This window comes from Pseudoliparis swirei, chromosome 7, assembly GCF_029220125.1.
Source record: "Pseudoliparis swirei isolate HS2019 ecotype Mariana Trench chromosome 7, NWPU_hadal_v1, whole genome shotgun sequence".
NCBI lineage: Eukaryota > Metazoa > Chordata > Actinopteri > Perciformes > Liparidae > Pseudoliparis > Pseudoliparis swirei.
Window position 1 is genome coordinate 16,377,814 of NC_079394.1, and position 18,699 is coordinate 16,396,512.

At 41.7% G+C, this 18,699-nt stretch overlaps 1 protein-coding gene and 1 long non-coding RNA gene across 13 annotated transcripts in view; one reads left to right on the top strand and one right to left on the bottom strand.

Annotated features, from left to right (window-relative positions):
* Positions 1–6,489: 6,489 nt before the first annotated feature.
* Positions 6,490–7,958, bottom strand: LOC130197377 (uncharacterized). The gene is made up of 2 exons (XR_008832439.1): positions 7,668–7,958; positions 6,490–7,091 (listed from the first exon to the last, which is right to left on the bottom strand). It is a non-coding gene; the product is annotated as an uncharacterized LOC130197377 (long non-coding RNA).
* Positions 7,959–8,955: 997 nt separating this feature from the next.
* slc4a4a (solute carrier family 4 member 4a) overlaps positions 8,956–18,699 on the top strand; it is a 63,508-nt gene continuing 53,764 nt past the window's right edge. For 3 of the 12 annotated variants that reach the window (XM_056420035.1, XM_056420039.1, XM_056420038.1), the window contains exons 1-3: positions 8,956–9,185; positions 9,836–9,928; positions 13,547–13,620. In XM_056420035.1, coding sequence (XP_056276010.1) covers positions 9,912–9,928; positions 13,547–13,620 — 91 coding nt within the window. In that variant the 5' untranslated portion in view covers positions 8,956–9,185; positions 9,836–9,911. Of the gene's footprint in view, positions 9,186–9,835; positions 9,929–13,160; positions 13,621–18,699 lie in introns of those variants that run through there. The other 9 variants (XM_056420033.1, XM_056420036.1, XM_056420037.1 and 6 more) reach the window with 3 other exon arrangements.

Here is an 18,699-nt window from a genome sequence, read left to right on the forward strand (position 1 = left end):
ATTTTCAGAACATTTAGGTCCCATGAACAAATGCCTATAAAATCAAGTAAATATATTTTTTAAATACATGCAACATAGTTCCTTTTGAACAAAAAAATCTATAAAATAACATAAATAACATTTCCAGCTGCTTTTAAAATGCACATTTACATAATAGAATGTATGTGTGTGTGTGTGTGTGTGTGTGTGTGTGTGTGTGTGTGTGAGTGAGCGAGTGAGTTCTCATGTCTCTATGTGATGGATGTTTGTGCACAGGTTCATGTCTCCTCCTGAGCTTTTGTGAATGTACTAGGAAAACAATCCTTTTCAAACTGTATGAATACAAAAACTTCCAGTTGACATTTGGTCCATTCTCCTGGAAAAAAGAACAAAAAGGCAGACATTAGCCAAACAACAGTCAACACATCTCTTCATGACACCACCACTTCAGATTAATGTCAGACTGGATAAATATGAATGAATACTATTTTTACAAATTAAGCAACGTGAGCCATCCCTTGAGCCTAGTGTCTACTATGTAGACATATTGACAGGTAAACACCACTCTACTACCATTCTAAAACTATTTTTAATTAGTCTAATTAGTGTGTAGTGCGCCTATCCATAGCTGTTATTAACTTGACACATGAGTAAAGCTTAACTATATGATACACATACTCATATACATGAGGATAGTTAATACATATATATTTATGTTAGACTGACAGATGCTGAAGTAGGTCCTGGGCGGTGTCATGGCCCATGAGCTGTGCTCCATGGGATCCTGACGGGACCTGGTCATTTCACCAATAACGCACATGAAGTCCAGCTGTCTGCTCGCGGTGGTCTGGTTCAGAGTCTCGTGGAACAGAATGAAGAACGCACCGCAGCGTTGGACTTCGGTGACCTCCAGCGTTGTAGCGTTGACGTTGTTGCTGGCGGCGGAGCAGGAGCTAGCGGCGGAGCAGCAGTTAGCCCCGCGGGCTGCTGGCGGCCTTCGCTAGTCTCTGTGCTTCTTGCTCTGCTCGTGAGATTCCACCGCTAGAAAGTCTTCCGACACATAACGCAGCTTCAGAAGCATTTCACCGACCGTGACCAGAAACACTCGTTTTCTAAAGTAGCCGATGCTTCACGTTGTAGGGGATGGGACCGAATATGCGGGGCCCCTTTAAGAGAAGGGGCGTGGCCCCGGTGACACCAGAGACGCCGCAGAGCAACCGGAGCAAAATACGGACCTGGTGGAACAGATTGCCTCATATTCGTAATGACATGACACCCAAAAAAATGTAAGACCAATCCAATCTGAATTTAAGACAATTTAAGACTTTTTAAGGCCTTATTTTTAGGAAAAGCAATTTAAGACTTTTAAAGACTTTTTAATGCCCCGCGGACACCCTGATTACATTGTATAATCATCTGTGAGAAAGAATTCATATTGAGTTATTGTTTAATAATAATAATAACAAATTCAATCAATCAATCAAAACTGTTTGATTTAACTGATTATCATTTTTTTTTGGGACGCCAACTAAATGTTTGCACTGCTGGTGTAAGAGCCACAAGGACGAAGTCTATAAATGACATCATGACGGCAGCAGGTGAAGGTAACGAGCTGCATTAGGCACCAGAAAACACAGTTTTTCTACCATGAGAACGTAAGACCGTATGAAAGTAGGATAGAGTTTATTTATTTTGTGTGTATAGTTAATGTATCTTTGTTTACATCAAATAAAGACAAGAAGAAAGGAACGATACAATGTCAAGTTATTTTGCGTAAGGAAGCAGGAAGTGAATGTGTCTGCAGCTCGTTTGCGTTTTAACAAAAAACACGCAGACGCAACGCCGCTACAGCTGGTTTGGTTACATGAACGTATTTGAGTTTTTCGCTGTTGCGGTTGTTAGCGTTGTTGCCGTTGTTAGCACTGTTGTGTTGTTGGCGATATTGCTGTTTTCAGCGCTATTGCCGTTGTTAGCGCTGCTGCTGTTTTAAGCGCTGTTGCTATTTTTAGCACCGTTACGTTTTTTTGGGCTGTTACTGTTGTTAGCACTGTTGCTGCTTTTAGCGCTGTTGCCTTTTTTAGCACTGTTGCTGTTTTTAGCACTGTTGCCTTTGTTAGCGCTGTTGTTGGCGCAGGTTTTTTTGCGCTGTTGCTGTGTTAGCTCTGTAGCTGTTTTTAGCACTGTTGTTGTTGAAAGCACTGTTGCCATTGTTAGCGTTGTTGCCGTTGTTAGCGCAGTTATTGTTGTTAGCACTGTTCTTTGCACTGTTAGCACTGTTAGCTTTTAGAGTGGCGTAGAAGCAATAGCAATGCTCAGAATTTCACATTTACCACCTAAATCAACGCTGACATTTTGGAAACATCAGTGTAAATACAGCAGATCTAGCTCAAGGGCTTTAGACAGAACAGACATAACACTTTATAGCTACTTACATCCTCATCTGTGATCCTTACTGGTGTGACCAGATAAAGAGATAAGATCCAGAACACGTTGACGCTAAAATGCTTGATATAAAAATCATTGTTACGGTCATGATGTTGTCTGAGGAATTTCAGGGGGAAAAGTTTGGAGGTGAAACTATTATTCCTGGAATAATTTTACATCAAAGCATGAGCTGGCACAACGTGTTGTTTATCTGATCGTATCAGAAAGAAGGTCTTGAACCAACAAAAAGTGTTAAAACCCCTAGTACGATTAATGGTTTCATTCTTGTCAAGCTTGAAGTTTAAAGATGCTCAGGCCAAATGGTTTGAAATACACAAAGAACTTTGGGTAATAGATATATTAACTTATCATCGTTCTGTTTAAAATAAATCATATCGTGCTATTATTAGTAATATTAATCATTTTCTTTTAGATATCTACTGATTTGTTACATGAACATGTTTATATCTTTATGGATAGGGAATAATTTATATATTATATATCTATATATTATAATATATATAATATCATATTACTCCCATTGTATTTGAATACAAATATAAAAGTTAATTTCCCATCAGACATATGAAGAAAGTTGTTTGAAATACAGGACTTTTCAATTTTCTTTTACAAAAACAAAGTATTTAAATCAGTATTAGATCAGGTTACAACCTGCAGACAATAAAATTCCATGACGGCAGGAATCTGTCTGAGGCCTATGTTTTGGCAATAGCCCCTAATTTTCCAATAAGTGTCAGGTATCGGCACGCATCTAACTCTAGAATACACCCTAAACATTAAACATCCCAAGCAAGAAACGTTGATACTTGATTTTCATACAAGTTCAATATCACTGTCCATTGTATTGAATATAATCCAGTATGAATTTGAAAACATGACCTTAGTTCTGTGGTAAAATAAAATGTTACACAACAACCAAGGTTCAGTCTGTAGGCCTTCAAAGAGCTGCCAAGAATTCTCAGTTGAGCGACGATAACATGTCACGTCTCCGTGTCACGTAACACGAAAGACAAGGGCTGTGTCTACTACCGGACACTTTACGAAGTACACTGCAATACAGTGCACTGACATCTGTAGTGCACTGCGTCGCTGATAAGTGCTGTCTCAAATGGAACACTTACGTTAACCACTTGGCGGAAGTGACGGACGCAAATCTGTTCACGGCACCCGCGAAATTAAGCCGGGAGTGACGTATGCAAATCTGCTTGCGATACCCGCGAAACTTAAACTGACAAAATGAATGCACTTCTTGCCCTCTTTTTGTCCCTTGTTTACCCCTTTCTCCACCCCATGTGGAAACTGCGATACCTCCACAATCGCGGCAGGAGCTTCGTGGTCTACCGCTTGTGCTACCGTAGCCATCTCGTCCGCCATTGTTTTAGAAATAAAATGAAAAGCTGGCAAAAGGGCTCCTCCTCTTCCGCTATGTAGCCAAGATGGCGCCCGTAGCGAGGTTTCTTGCATTCTAACAACCGAACAATAATGGCGTCTCCGTGTCACGTAACACCAAAAACGAGGTTTCTTGCCTTCTAACAACAAAACAATAATGGCCTCTCCGTGTCACGTAACACCAAAAACAAGGTTTCTTGCCTTCTAACACCGAACAATAATGGCGTCTCCGTGTCACGTGACACCAAAAACAAGGTTTCTTTCCTTCTAACAACTGTACAATAATGGCGTCACTGCTTGCTTCTTTCAAAGTGAAGCCTTTCTTATTTTGAAAAGTGATTTTCTGAACTCAACTGGATGAGTTTGGTTGAAAAAACAATAGCGAGAGATGCGAAGGAGACTCAAAAAAGTGTGCAAAATCATCATAAAAAGTAAAACTTCTGCTCCGACCTGTGTTCCAGCTGCCACGCATTACAAATAAACTATTCAAGATTTGCAACCAGAAAGCCATTTATTTAAAGCATTTTTAAAACACGATCAAGCATTTTGGCCCCCGTTAGCTCATTGTTTTGATGTTACAGCTCATTTACTCTACGCTGTCACCAGGCAGCTGGTTTAAGCGAATAAGCTTGGATAAAACCATTAATCCGGGTTCAGTGTGGTTTATCGGAGCCAAATAGCAACTGGTTGGTGGATGAAGTTCAACAGCTAGCTAGCATCTAATGAAATATCTTTGTGGAGACCAAACCAGAGCTATAAGAAAATAGGCCTACGTGATTAGTGTGTTGCATTTGTCACACCTTCTTCCTCTGGCAGCAGTGGTGGAGGAAGAAGTCAGATATTTTCCTTACAAGTAAGAAAAAAAATTCCTGCATTGAAAATGTAGCTTAAATAAACAGATAATTAAGCAAATGTACATAAAGTATTAAGTAAAATAACTCTTACTTCTTAGAGCTCACTAACTTTAACTTTAGTATTTATATTCTAACTTTAGTTTTTTATATCATATGATTATTATTGCTCTTGCATTACAGCAAGCGGTTGAGCTATTTTGCAAACTACAACTAATGATTGTTTCTTTTATGGTATTAATCTATATTAATTTCTAAAACTTCAAAAGACCATAATAAATTCTGTCACAAGTACCGAGAGCCTGAAGTAACTTCTTCATTATAATACAAAATGTAAATAGGCTGATGAAATTAATTAAAAGTCAATGTTCACAATATGGAAATACTAGAAACATTAAACGTTTTTAGCATGAAAAAATATATATATATTTCATCTGAACTTAAAAGCCCAACAGCCATTACGTTCGTGCACACTACTGACGTGTGCATGCATTAACCGTTAAACCCATCATGGAAGTTATGTTTCACGGATTGTTTTGTGTTGATAAATATGATTGTAACTTTAATTCTGAATGTGTTACTTGACTGTTAAAAACGGGCACAAGTAGTTCACGTTATTTTCTTCCACCACGTTTATTCACAGGGCCGAGAAAGCAGTGTCACCAATCTTTAGGAGAGTAACAGGTATGTTCTAAAAGTTATGTATATAATGGAAAGCTAAAATGTTAAAATGGAAGTAAAACCGGTGTTACGGTTCAATAAGCGACCGTGTTAACTTGCGACTTTAAACTGTTGTTGTCGTAGTTACAGACGGCTGTTGAAAATAGGAAGAGAACATGGAGCTGCCCTCATAAATGTCGCATTGTTTAATTTGTATAGTATATATTAGTATGTATATGAGAGTGGTTGACACTTCATTTCTAAATTAAACCAAAGTGGCATTCACGAGCACAGCTATACGTGAAAAGTCGCCAGTTAACAGAGTCGCCTGTTAAACCGTAACACCGGTGAGCTAGCTAGCTTTGATGCTACCAATGTTTAGTCACTGCGCTGGTAAACGTGAGAGGTTACACGGGCTGTGTCTACTACCGCACACTTAACGAAGTACACTGCAATGCAGTGCACTGCGTCGCTGATGAAGTGCTGTCTCAAATGGAACACTTACGTTAACCACTTGGCGGAAGTGACGAACGCAAATCTGTTCACGGCACCCGCGAAATTAAGCCGGGAGTGACGTATGCAAATCTGCTTGCGATACCCTAACCCTTAAAGTGACAAAATGAATGCACTTCTTGCCCTCTTGTTGCCCCTTGTTTACCTTTCTCCACCCCATGTGGAAACTGCGATACCTCCACAATCGCGGCAGGAGCCTCCGCCTTCTGGCTGAAGTCGAGATGGTATATGTAAATTTAATTGTGTGATTTTGCCTTACCTTCACAGCATAGCTTCATGTAGTTGTTGCAATTAAATTCTCCTCGCTAGGTATGCTAAATTCTCAATTATCTTTGTCAGAAGTAGCCTTCTTCTTTGCAATCCACATACACACCATATGGAAATTAAACATGACAAATCTTTACATGTTTGTCCCTAGATTCCAATTAGTTTTAAGAATTATCCACTGAAATGATAGGCATCATCTGCTTGAATTCACACAGTAATAGGCCTACTTTGACTGACTGTACTTTTATACACATCTCTGTTGTAGTGAAGTTCACCCTGATACAGGAATCAATGAGCAATTGAACACACAGGCATATTAATTATTGTTACAAACATGCATCAATTCTAATATAAATCAGAAAACGCAATAAAAGACTACAAAACCTCAATGACAACATTTTATTGATAAAATGACTTGCATATTAATATAATCTTCCCTTCCCCTGCCCGCTTCGCCCGTCTAGCTGGGTCGGCAGCCTTCAGCAGAGTGGTGGGGGCTATTGATGGCTGCCACGTCAGAGTGAAGCCCCCAGCGGAGGATGCTGCCTGCTATTTTAACAGGAAGCTTTTTCATTCCATCCAGCTGCAGGCCATCTGTGATTATAAGTGCAAATTCATAGATGTGTGTGTGGGCTACCCAGACTCAGAGCATGATGCCAGGGTCCTGAATAACAGCCCCATCTTCTATGAGCAGTCATCCCCTCCACCAGGATACTGTATCCTTGGGGATGGTGGCTATCCCTGCCTGTCCCAACCCATCTGCCTCATGACCCCCTTCAGGCAGCCTGTCCACCTCCAAGCTACAACTGCTGCCTGTCAAAGGCGAGGTGTGTTGTGGAGAGGTCCTTCGGGATACTGAAGACGCGATGGCGGTCCATCTTCTTAAAGGCCCTGGAGGTGGATGTGAGGTGCCAGAGGTCATTGGAGCCAGATGCAGATGTCAGGAGGGCAGCAGAGGACCAGCACCAGCACCTCCAGGAAACGTCTCTGGGGCAGGAAACAGAAATAGGATAGCCATTCAGTGCTCTGTCCCAGACCACGATTACATTTAAATTAATACATACACGACATTAAAAAAACAACACACAACGATGATTGAAAGCTACAATTATTTCTAGAAGGACAAGCTTAGATAGCTATCGTAACGGTATTAATTATCGGGCGGCGTGTGGCCAAACGTTCACGGTGTCATGTTAACCAGTTATTAAACTGAGCATATCCATTGTTAATCCATAATTAAAATTGCTATTTCGATTGGTTAACATTGTTTAACACTGTCCGATGACTGACATAGCCATCTGTCGTCGGACTTGCCGCTGGAGCCCGCCACCTGCCCCGCTCGTCAAGCGAAAAGTGTCCGATAAAAGTGCACCTTCGTCGGACTGGCAAGAGGACCGGGTGGTGGATTACCCAGCTAGTTTATCATAACTGCCATGCAGATCCAATGGCATCTAATGCTACCTAGGTATGCTAACTGTCGGTATATATCATATACATCGTTAACTCCACCAAATACTCATGTCTTTAATACCAGTACAATGTGTAATTACCGCTGATACTTACATTTACGGTCTGTAGCTTCGTGGTCTACCGCTTGTGCTGTCCGCCATTGTTTTAGAAATAAAATGAAAAGCTGGCGAAAGGGCTCCTCCTCTTCCGCTACGTCACCAAGATGGCGGCCGCTTAGTGCGAGTAGTGTCCATCGTTTTACACTACATTTTTGGCCCGTTTGCAGTGCACCATCCGGGTACTTTCAGTGCACTGCATTTTGCTGGTTTTGTCAGTGTGGCGCACTTCGAGCACTTCGAGCACTGAAAGTCAGTGCTCGAAGTGCTCAAGTGCGCGGTAGTAGACACAGCCCATGTTTGTGTTGTGTTCATGCTTTCCAAGAAGTAAAGATTAAACGTTCCCAGGCAAAAGCCCTTGTGCAGAAAATTATTATTGTTATTCAGAAAAACATGTAATATTACCATTTATTTTCTTGACAACATGGTGGCTGTCACCTGGTTGGTTTTCACCTGGTTGATTTTCATCTGGTTGATTTTCATTTGGTTAATTTTCATCTGGTTGATTTTCATCTGGTTGATTTTCATCTGGTTAATTTTAATCTGGTTAATTTTCATCTGGTTAATTTTCCTGTTTTACTCGAGGTTAACTTTTGCCTGAAAGACCAGAGTTAATAAGTGTTTTCTACTCATGTTGAACACGTTATGGATTGATAATCTCACAGGGGCATGGCGGAGCTACAGACACCGTCATTCATTTCTTAATAAATATGCTTTTAGCATAAATTGAGGAATCATTTAAGTCACTTTAGGTCAGTCGACTGCTGTTTTAGAGGATATAGTATATAACAGGCCACTGTTGCGTGTATGTGTGTGTGTTGGTGTTGACAGGCTAATATTTCCACATTACCTCCAACAGATGGAGCTGTAGATTCAAAATACATAATAATTCCATATTGTCTGGGAGTTTTTCCTGAGGTCCTGGTCCAGGGATTTCATGTGTACAGATTGTAAAGCCATATGAGGAAAATTCATAATTTTTGATATTGGGCTATATAAAATAAACTGAATAAAAAATTAAATAATTCACAAATCAGAAAACAAATCCCAGCGAGTATTTTATGAAAAGTACCCGAGTGATCCTGCAGAACATCCTACGAGAGTAGACATGTCAAAAATCCCCCAAAAATTATATAAACAATCATTTTTCTTAAATATTGTTGTACTATTTAAAAAACATTTTTTACAACAATTCCCTTTGTTGTTTATGTTTTTTTCCACATATTAGTGACTTTACGTTGAAATAATTACCTGGTTCAACACTGGGTGGAGGTGGTGATGGTGGAGGTGTTGGTAAAGTGATGATGGTGCAGCAGTGAAGCAGTTTGACCTCCCACCGGAGGAGTGGCGTTGACAGAAGGATGGCCCAGCAGATAGAGGAGGAGGAGGATCAGGCGGCCACGTGCTGAGGCGCAGGCGACGCCTCACACAACCCCTCCCCCCACACCCGCGCGCAGTGGAAGTGGACTTCTTCACGCCAGACACACGGGACCCACACACACACACACACACAGCGGTGAGTTCCTTCACTCTCTCTGCTCCACGTTTTTGTTTGACAGGCATTTCTCCCTCCGCGCCCCCGTCCGCGCGTGCGCGCGCCTCAAGCATTACAACCACCTTCAGAACACTGCGGCTCATTTCCCTGCAACGTGTTCTCCGGTACCGGCTTTATGTCACTTTATTTAGTTTGCTATGCTTCTTGGAGTCCTGCTCTAGCTGCGCGGCGTAACGTTGTTTTGGGAACTATTTAACGACGTTGTGTGTAAATGCGCAGCGCGAGGAGCGCGTTATGTTTTGGTTAAGCGGCTCATTGGTGATAGTTATACGATTTTATGATTATTATTTAGCAGCTAAAACAACTGCAGCAGGTTATTAAGTCCTGAAATTGATCAAGAGATTAGTTTTTTGTGAGTGTTTGCATTATATTTGTTGGATTTATCCTTTTTATTTTTTATTATCTGTTTCTCCTGTGATCATATTTGACTGCTTTGTGTTTTATAAATCAAATCATATAGTTGTAAAAACCTTCTATATGACCCATATTAAGTCTTATTGTGAGAACATCCTTCATTATTCTTTCACTGTGTTTTTGTTGTACTTTGGTTGTAAAAAAGGAAAAAAAGATATATGACATCTCCATTTGTTTTTCTTTTTTCTTTTTATCAGGTCAAGCATCAGCAGCTGCTCCGGTGACCCACTCGGTACATTCCTCCAGGAGATTTATCACGCGCGGCCCGAAGAGATGAGCAGCAACAAGAAGTATGTGATTTCCACAAGCGTCTTGCAAGAGTGAACTTCTTCTTCTTCTTCTGTTGCTTTTCATGGCGGTTGGCAAACAGCTTTTACCACTACCCTCTAATCTAGAGTGGAGACTTAATGAAAGTAAATCTCTTATCCTAAAAAAACCATATTAAAAAACAAATTAAAATGAACTCTCTGACCCATTAACCATCTTGCCTCTAAATATTCCAGCGAGTGATTTTCACTCTACGCTGCTTGACCCCCGAATGCATTGAGTTTAAACGCAGCTGTGTGCAGGTGAGGCTCAATATGACGGGTATTAATTGCGTGGCGTTCAGGTGCACTTCAGGGACCGGTGGTTCTGTAATGACAAGTTACAACACACGCTGACAAGAAGGGGACATTTATGTTTTCAAACACCTGTTTCACACTGTGTGTGTGTGTGTGCGTGTGTGCGTGTGTGTGTGTGTGCCGTATCACGTCTGATTTTAAAATGTGCTCCTACACACGGGGCTGGATGTTACCACACTCCTCAAAGGTCAACTTAAAGTGTGACTATGTTAAAGTGTATGTGCGGCTCCGAGCCCACCGGAGTCAAACATACTCAGATAAGAAGGTGTGTGTGTGTGTGTGAGAGAGTGTGGACCAGCGTGGCTCTACACACACACACACACACACACACTGCCTTGTGTTACTCCCACGCTGCATAGGCGTCATTGATTTATCGATATTTTTAAAAGGACTAATGTGGTGAATAGATCTTGTAACGTTGAGGGCAATCGGAGGCCGAGGTGACGCCGCATCATCAAAACCTCTGGAAGAAAAATAAACTCACCTGCAAGTGTTAAAAATATTAATTCAGTCATCGAACGGGCTCTTATTGTGAAATCTGTAAATCTTTTCAGGCTGATGTCCTTCAAAGTAAAGTGCTGCAAATAAATAAAAGAAAGTGAAAATATGAAAATACATTGTTATTGAAAACTAAATGAAAAGAAGTGAGTAAAAAAAAAAGGATGTAAAGTGACATTTTTTGAAAATCAGTTATCAAAAAGGCTATTTAAATTTAATTTATTGAGTTAGAGAAAAAAAAAAAGTCTGATTGACGAGAGAGAGAGAGAGAGAGAGAGAGAGAGAGAGAGAGAGAGAGAGAGAGAGAGAGAGAGAGAGAGAGAGAGAGAGAGAGAGAGAGAGAGAGAGAGAGAGAGAGAGAGAGAGAGAGAGAGAGAGAGAGAGAGAGAGAGAGAGAGAGAGAGAGAGAGAGAGAGAGAGAGAGCTCCTGCAGTTGATTGAAGGTTTTAGATATTAGTAATCAATATGTGCATCGTTTAAAATACTGATGTTATGGATCAAATCCATCTTAAAATACTGTTTTTCTCTCGACCGCTCAGGTGCTGCTGGTTCTTACTTTTTATTCCTGTTAAACAACGACATTGTTGTACTGCTTGAAGATTGATTGTAGAAGTTCTTTCAGTAAATCTAAAATCACACACAAGGCAGACGTGAGACTCAAATACATCAAATCTCAAACTTTTGTCATCGAATTCTAAACCAGTAATATTATCTAGTCGACTTGCGTAAAGTCAAAATGTCACCAGAAACTCGTCTTAACTTTATTAATTTACATTACATTGCATGTCATTTGGCTGACGCTTTTATCCAAAGCGACTTACAATACTGTTACATTCATTCACTGTAGACGCAGCTACAGGGAGCAACTCAGGGTTAAGTGTCTTGCTCAAGGACACATCGACTAGGGCGGGGATTGAACCTCCAACCCCCTGATTGAAAGACGGACCTGCTACCCACTCACCCATGAAGTGACTCTTCAAACCTTCCCCCTTCTTCTGGGGTAAATAATAAAGACGATGTACAACGTCATCACCCGACACTGCATGGGGAAGTGAAAAGGGAAACCAGCTTTTAAATGTATTATTAAGGGGTGAAAAGCTTTCTGGGAAATGTAGGAAATCAAGTTCTCACGAACAAAAGGGAACGACTCGACTCCTGAATGCATCACGCGCAATACACAAAACATAAACCTTCTTCTTCCCTACTTCTTCACATAAACACGTCGTCATGCCCTCGTCCTCTGACGGAGTAGAAGAACAACTTGTCAGAGTGTCTGTTATGTCCTCGATCGCTCCATAGGGGGCGATGGAGGGAGCAGGAGGGGCCGGGGAACAGGGAAGTCCAGGGCTGGAAAGAGGCTTTCAAAACTGGTTGGCTGAGTCCTGGTGTTTTATTTTGAAAAGTTGAACCGGAGCGGACGGAGTTACACGTTAAAGCTAGAATAAAGCTTTAGAGCAATAAATCAATCATTTAATCAATCAGTCATTTAATTAATCAATCAGCCTGCTGCGTTTATTTTGAAATGAACATTAGTCTTTCCAGAATCTATAATTGTGGCATTATTAATATAATGTGCCTTTTTATTTATATTTTTCCTCTTTTTTATTATTTCAGACTAGCAAATTATTTTATTTTTAAAATTTATTTATTTTGATTTTACAATTAATTTCTCTGCGATTCCATTAGAATAAAGCTCAAGTGTTTCCAGAATTACTGTGTGCGTGTGCATGTGTGTTTTATTTAGAAAAACGCTTCACTAGTTGAACTGGAGCGGACGGAGTTACACGTCAGAGCTTGATGAGACGCTAGAGCAATCAATCAATCAATATGACCGTAGATTTTATTACCGTAATATATATATATATATATATATATTGTTTACGAAAAATATTAATATAAATAAATAATATAATTTATTTGTTGCCAATTTTTACTCAATATGACAAGTGATTTTATTAATATATATATATATTTCTTTAAGGATGATTGAACTATTCTGTGAAAAAAACAACAAGAACATTTAGCGATTAACATTATTTTTTTTACAAAACAAATCAATTTATCTGTGATTCCGTGTGTGTGTGTCTTTGTGTGTGTGTGTTTTTAACGCCTTAATTGACAGCGGCTGAACACTGACAAACCTTAACATGTTTGTCAATTTGCGGTTCTAGTGAAAGACCAAAACAGTTAGTAGCCGACAAACAAACAAACAAACAAGAAGCGTCTCGTTGTGGGCCTCCTCGAGTGTGTTGTCATTTAAGTAAAGCCGGCGTAATCCTGAAAGGGCGGATGAGTAGACGGACATGTGACGCCCCACTTGAGGGAGGCACGGCATTACCGACCAGATGGAGAGGCTTGTGTGTGTGTGTGTGTGTGTGGGCGTTTGACTGATTAGAGACACTGACTGATACCTTTACAGTCATTTAAAAATCACCTGATTCAGTTTCCAGGTGGAGGCGGAGCTCGTGGGTTCGATTCTCGGCCCGTCTGCGTTTTATTTAACTTCACTCAATGAGCAGAGACTCACCCCCCCTCCGCCAGTTTTAAATCCGTCGCTCGCGATCCTACCTATCCCGTCGCCTGCACACTCAAGGGGTAGTTCACTGACGACGCGGAGCTCCTGGCGCCCGCTGATGGGTCGGGTATGAGCGCCGCCACCAGCAGCACGCGGCTGAGCCCCGGCGCCCGCCTGCTGTCAGCCACCGAGGCGCCGCCGAGGCGCTACGGCTCCATGTTGTCCTTGGAGGAGAAGTGTGAGCAGTCTTTCTTCCTCTTCTACTACTACAGGATGGAGGACGAGGCGGTGCTGGACCGCGGCGCATCCCTGCTCAAGCACGTCTGCGACGAGGAGGAGGCGGAGGGTAAGTTCACTTCAGTATATGTGTGTGTGTGTGAGACAAGAAGAAAGAAAATGGAAGTCTTTATTTATCTTCGACGTGATGTCTTCTCCGAGGCTTCACTCAGCGGGTCAAACTACTTAAAACTCTAAAATACTCTTTTTTTCTTTTATATTTTTTATCTCTTTCTCTGAATTGATTTTCTTTAAGGGCCCTTAGTGAGAGAAACAGGAAGTACCTCGTTCAGCCTATCAGAGAGCACCAAATGTGACACTCCCGGTGACACTCACCTGAGAGAGAGAGAGAGAGAGAGAGAGAGAGAGAGCGTGTCACTCTGTGTGTACCTCACTAATCCACTCAAAGACAACAGGACAACAAAGAGAAAGGGGGGGGGGGACCCCATAGATGACTGCTGTAAAACTAGACGAGTAAATATTAATTTATATATTTTATTGGCACGTCTATAAATTAAGCAAATAATAAATGACTGTAAATGATTAAATGTATCATCATCGTGAACTGCAGACTTTTATTCGAAAAAAACAAAAACAAATCTAGGGTTGATTGAGTGTTCTTCTTTTTTAAAGAAATAATACAATCGAGTAAGTAAGTAGGTAAAGTTTATTTATTTTGCACTTCTCACAGACAACATTTCACAAAGTGTACAGGAGTCATCTAAAACTGTGTCAACAACAACAGCCAAAACATGTCAACAATTCAAAGATTAAAGTAGATTACTAAGATTATTAAAATGGAGAGGTTTTATATTCCATCTTTTTTGTTCTGCTTCCTGTCTTTCGGGACCAATCAGCTGCTGGCGAAGCAGCTGATTGGTCGGTTTGAATGTGACTGACGAGCGACGCTCTCCTCGTCGCGACCTCTGGCTGCACCCGGTGGCGTCACAAGGCTTCTTTGTTCCAGTCCAGCAGATTAAAGAGTTCTGGGCTGGAGCCGTGTTTACCCGTCCAGGACCCTCATGTTACCCGTCCAGGACCCTCATGTTACCCGTCCAGGACCCTCATGTTACCCGTCCAGGGTCCTCATGTTACCCATCCAGGACCCTCATGTTACCCGTCCAGGACCCTCATGTTACCCGTCCAGGGTCCTCATGTTACCCATCCAGGACCCTCATGTTACCCGTCCAGGACCCTCATGTTACCCGTCCAGGACCCTCATGTTACCCGTCCAGTGTCCTCATGTTACCCATCCAGTGTCCTCATGTTACCCGTCCAGGACCCTCATGTTACCCGTCCAGGACCCTCATGTTACCCGTCCAGGGTCCTCATGTTACCCGTCCAGGACCCTCATGTTACCCGTCCAGGACCCTCATGTTACCCGTCCAGGACCCTCATGTTACCCGTCCAGGGTCCTCATGTTACCCATCCAGGACCCTCATGTTACCCGTCCAGGGTCCTCATGTTACCCATCCAGGACCCTCATGTTACCCATCCAGGGTCCTCATGTTACCCATCCAGGACCCTCATGTTACCCATCCAGGGTCCTCATGTTACCCGTCCAGGACCCTCATGTTACCCGTCCAGGACCCTCATGTTACCCGTCCAGGACCCTCATGTTACCCGTCCGGGGTCCTCATGTTACCCGTCCAGGACCCTCATGTTACCCGTCCAGGACCCTCATGTTACCCGTCCGGGGTCCTCATGTTACCCGTCCAGGGTCCTCATGTTACCCGTCCAGGACCCTCATGTTACCCGTCCAGGGTCCTCATGTTACCCGTCAAGGACCCTCATGTTACCCGTCCAGGGTCCTCATGTTACCCGTCCAGGACCCTCATGTTACCCGTCCAGGGTCCTCATGTTACCCGTCCAGGGTCCTCATGTTACCCGTCCAGGACCCTCATGTTACCCGTCCAGGGTCCTCATGTTACCCGTCAAGGGTCCTCATGTTACCCGTCCAGGACCCTCATGTTACCCGTCCGGGGTCCTCATGTTACCCGTCCAGGACCCTCATGTTACCCATCCGGGGTCCTCATGTTATCCGTCCGGGGTCCTCATATTACCACAGTTAATATCACGAGTAATACCACGAGTAATACCACGAGTAATACCACGAGTAATACCACGAGTAATACCATGAGTAATACCACGAGTAATACCACGAGTAATACCTTGAGAAATACCACGAGTACCATAAGTAAAAAGAAAACATATAAAAGTGACATTCTGTGGTGTTTAATAACTCAATATTGATGTTTTTTAATTGTGCAAATTGACAAAGATACACAAAACTATTAATTGTGCAGCTCTAACGCAACTTAAATATACGTGTATAGAGTTACCTGCTGTAAAGATGGGCTGTGAACACTGTCACGGTCTGTTAACTCTTATGTAACGAACACTGTAATGTTTGTAGTGAATGTGAATGAGTTGTAGACCAAATGAAGAACACGGTCCACACGGAGGAGCTGGAGGTCAACCCTCGACCTTCAATCTGTCCAACTTCCTGTCTGCAACCGGCTAAATCTCCCATTTTGGAGGCTCACAAATTGACCTCCAAAAAAAAAAAGATATATAAACACATATCGACCAGCGTCTCTGCCGGCTAAATCTCTTCCCCGTCGGCCCCGCCTCGAAAGACCAATAAGAAAAGATGAGGTCACTCGATGCACAAGATAAAAGTCTAGAAGAGGAGCGTAATCATCTTTTGTCTCACACAAAAAAAGCTAAAACTATTTGGCATCTGAACTCCGGTGGCAGCTCTCGATGGACTCTCTCTTCTCGAGTGACCTCGGGGTCAAACCTTCGTATTTTTCTGTGATGAAATTCACAAGAGTCCAAATATTGGTAATAAGTAAAAGGGACGAGTCGAGATTTATTCTGACAATAAACTGTCTGTACCTGCACTAATCTAGGTATAAATATATATATATATATTTACTTTTTAAAGCTGTTTTGTATGAGCGTGCTGTCGGCGCTGTGTGGCGCGGTGCCACCCCCCCCCCACACACACACACACACACACACACACACACTGGTCTTGGACGCGGTTACTGGGGGAACTGGCGGCGGCAGTTGCCTCTCCTCAAAAATCTAGTGAGCTCCCAACCAACAAAAAAATCCCCAGCTAACGACAACAACAGCGATTCTATTCGCGTTCTCGCCTTTCGGGGCAGCTCCGAAAATAAAAAGAAGAAGAAGAAGAGGAAGTCGTTACGCAACTCTTGGCAGTGTGCAAATTTCTCCTTTGCAGCTCATTGACTCGACTACTTTTCACTCCTTCCTCCTCCTTGTCTTGAACGTCTTCGCGCTCTGTTTTTTTGCTCGTCCATCGTCCCCTAACGGCGTCTTCGTTTCTTTCCTCCGTCCACGTCTCCGTTGTCTTTCATCGCTGCCGTCCGGCCATCTGCTCCCGGGGGCTCGTTGTCCTGCTTAATGTTTGTTAATGAACCAGCATTGCCAGTAAAACGGCCACACAATGACACTGGGCGTCTATGTAGAGCTCTACAGTACTTAACAACAGGGTATCTGATAACAACACAATTTAATTTAACACGGGGGTCATACGATCCTGGAAAACCTGAAAAGTCCTGAAATTTAAAATGATTTTTTCCCAGGCCTGAAAATGTGGGCGGTGTGGGTCTGGCACCAAAACTGACCGGTGGTCTGAAAGAATTGTACAAATTTAGTTTTTTTTAACCTTTTTAATTAGCTAAAATAATCCCGCTGAGGTTTGTGAATCTCATTTCGAAGCTGGCGCACAAATGACACATAAAAACACAAATGTACCCTCCATAAGTAAAAAAAAAAAGAGATATAAAAACACAAATTGACCTCCAAAAGTACAATTTATTATATATTGAAAAACAAAAGGAAAAGAAAAAATCCCAAAAGTTTTGGAAAAGTCCTGGACATTTTATTATATTTATAATTTTCATTTGCGCCGAATTTGAAATAATTAATTAAGAAAGACGCTCAAAATATAAGCCTCATAATCGCAGCGCCATTTTTTCTTCTTCTCTCCGCGCTGCTAGTGAACGCACCTTAACTGAAAAGTTTGGTGCCCATGGCAACAGTAGCTCAGGGATAATCCACTATCATGTGTACAGGACTGTCTCAGAAAATTAGAATATTGTGATAAAGTTCTTTATTTTCTGTAATGCAATTAAAAAAACAAATGTCATGCATTCTGGATTCATTACAAATCAACTGAAATATTGCAAGCCTTTTATTCTTTTAATATTGCTGATTATGGTTTACAGCTTAAGAAAACTCTAAAATCCTATCTCATAAAATTTTAATATTTCCTCAGACCAAGTAAAAAAAAAGATTTATAACAGCTGAGTGTTTGTCAAGGCTCAGGAAACCCTTGCAGGTGTTTCGAGTTAATTAGACAATTCAAGTGATTTGTTTAATACCCTACTAGTATACTTTTTCATGATATTCTAATATTTAGAGATAGGATATTTGAGTTTTCTTAAGCTGTAAACCATAATCAGCAATAAATCAGAATAAAAGGATTGCAATATTTCAGTTGATTTGTAATGAATCCAGAATGCATGACATTTTTGTTTTTTTAATTGCATTACAGAAAATAAAGAACTTCATCACAATATTCTAATTTTCTGAGACAGTCCTGTATATACACCGAGATTTCACAACATGTTTGGTCATGGAAATTTGGTTTAAAGTCCTGAAAATCCATTGGTCAACACGTGGATGAACCCTGTAGCTGTTTCCACGGAGTTAATCCGCCCCCTCTAAGGCGCGAATGACGTGAATGAAGCGCAACTTGTCGGGGGAGTAAACTCACGGGAGCTTCTGGTGTGAACGCAGCATGAGGCTAATATAGTCATCTGGGGAGCGTCACATTTAGTGTACACCTTAAAAACATGCTCAACTATTACTCTTTGTGTTATTATTATTTATTGTGTAGAATTTAGTGGCGTCTAGAGATCATACCGCTACGTTCCCCTCTATCCCTCCGGTGGCCCTTAAAGTAATGTAAACATGTAAAAAGGCTCCCACGAGAGTTTGTGTTTGGCTTGTCCCTTCTGGGCCACTGTAGAAACACAAAGTCTGGGATTCAGGTGACGGTTCTGAAGTTTCAGAGGCCTTTTCTCCTGTTTGTAATGTTTAAATATTGAGA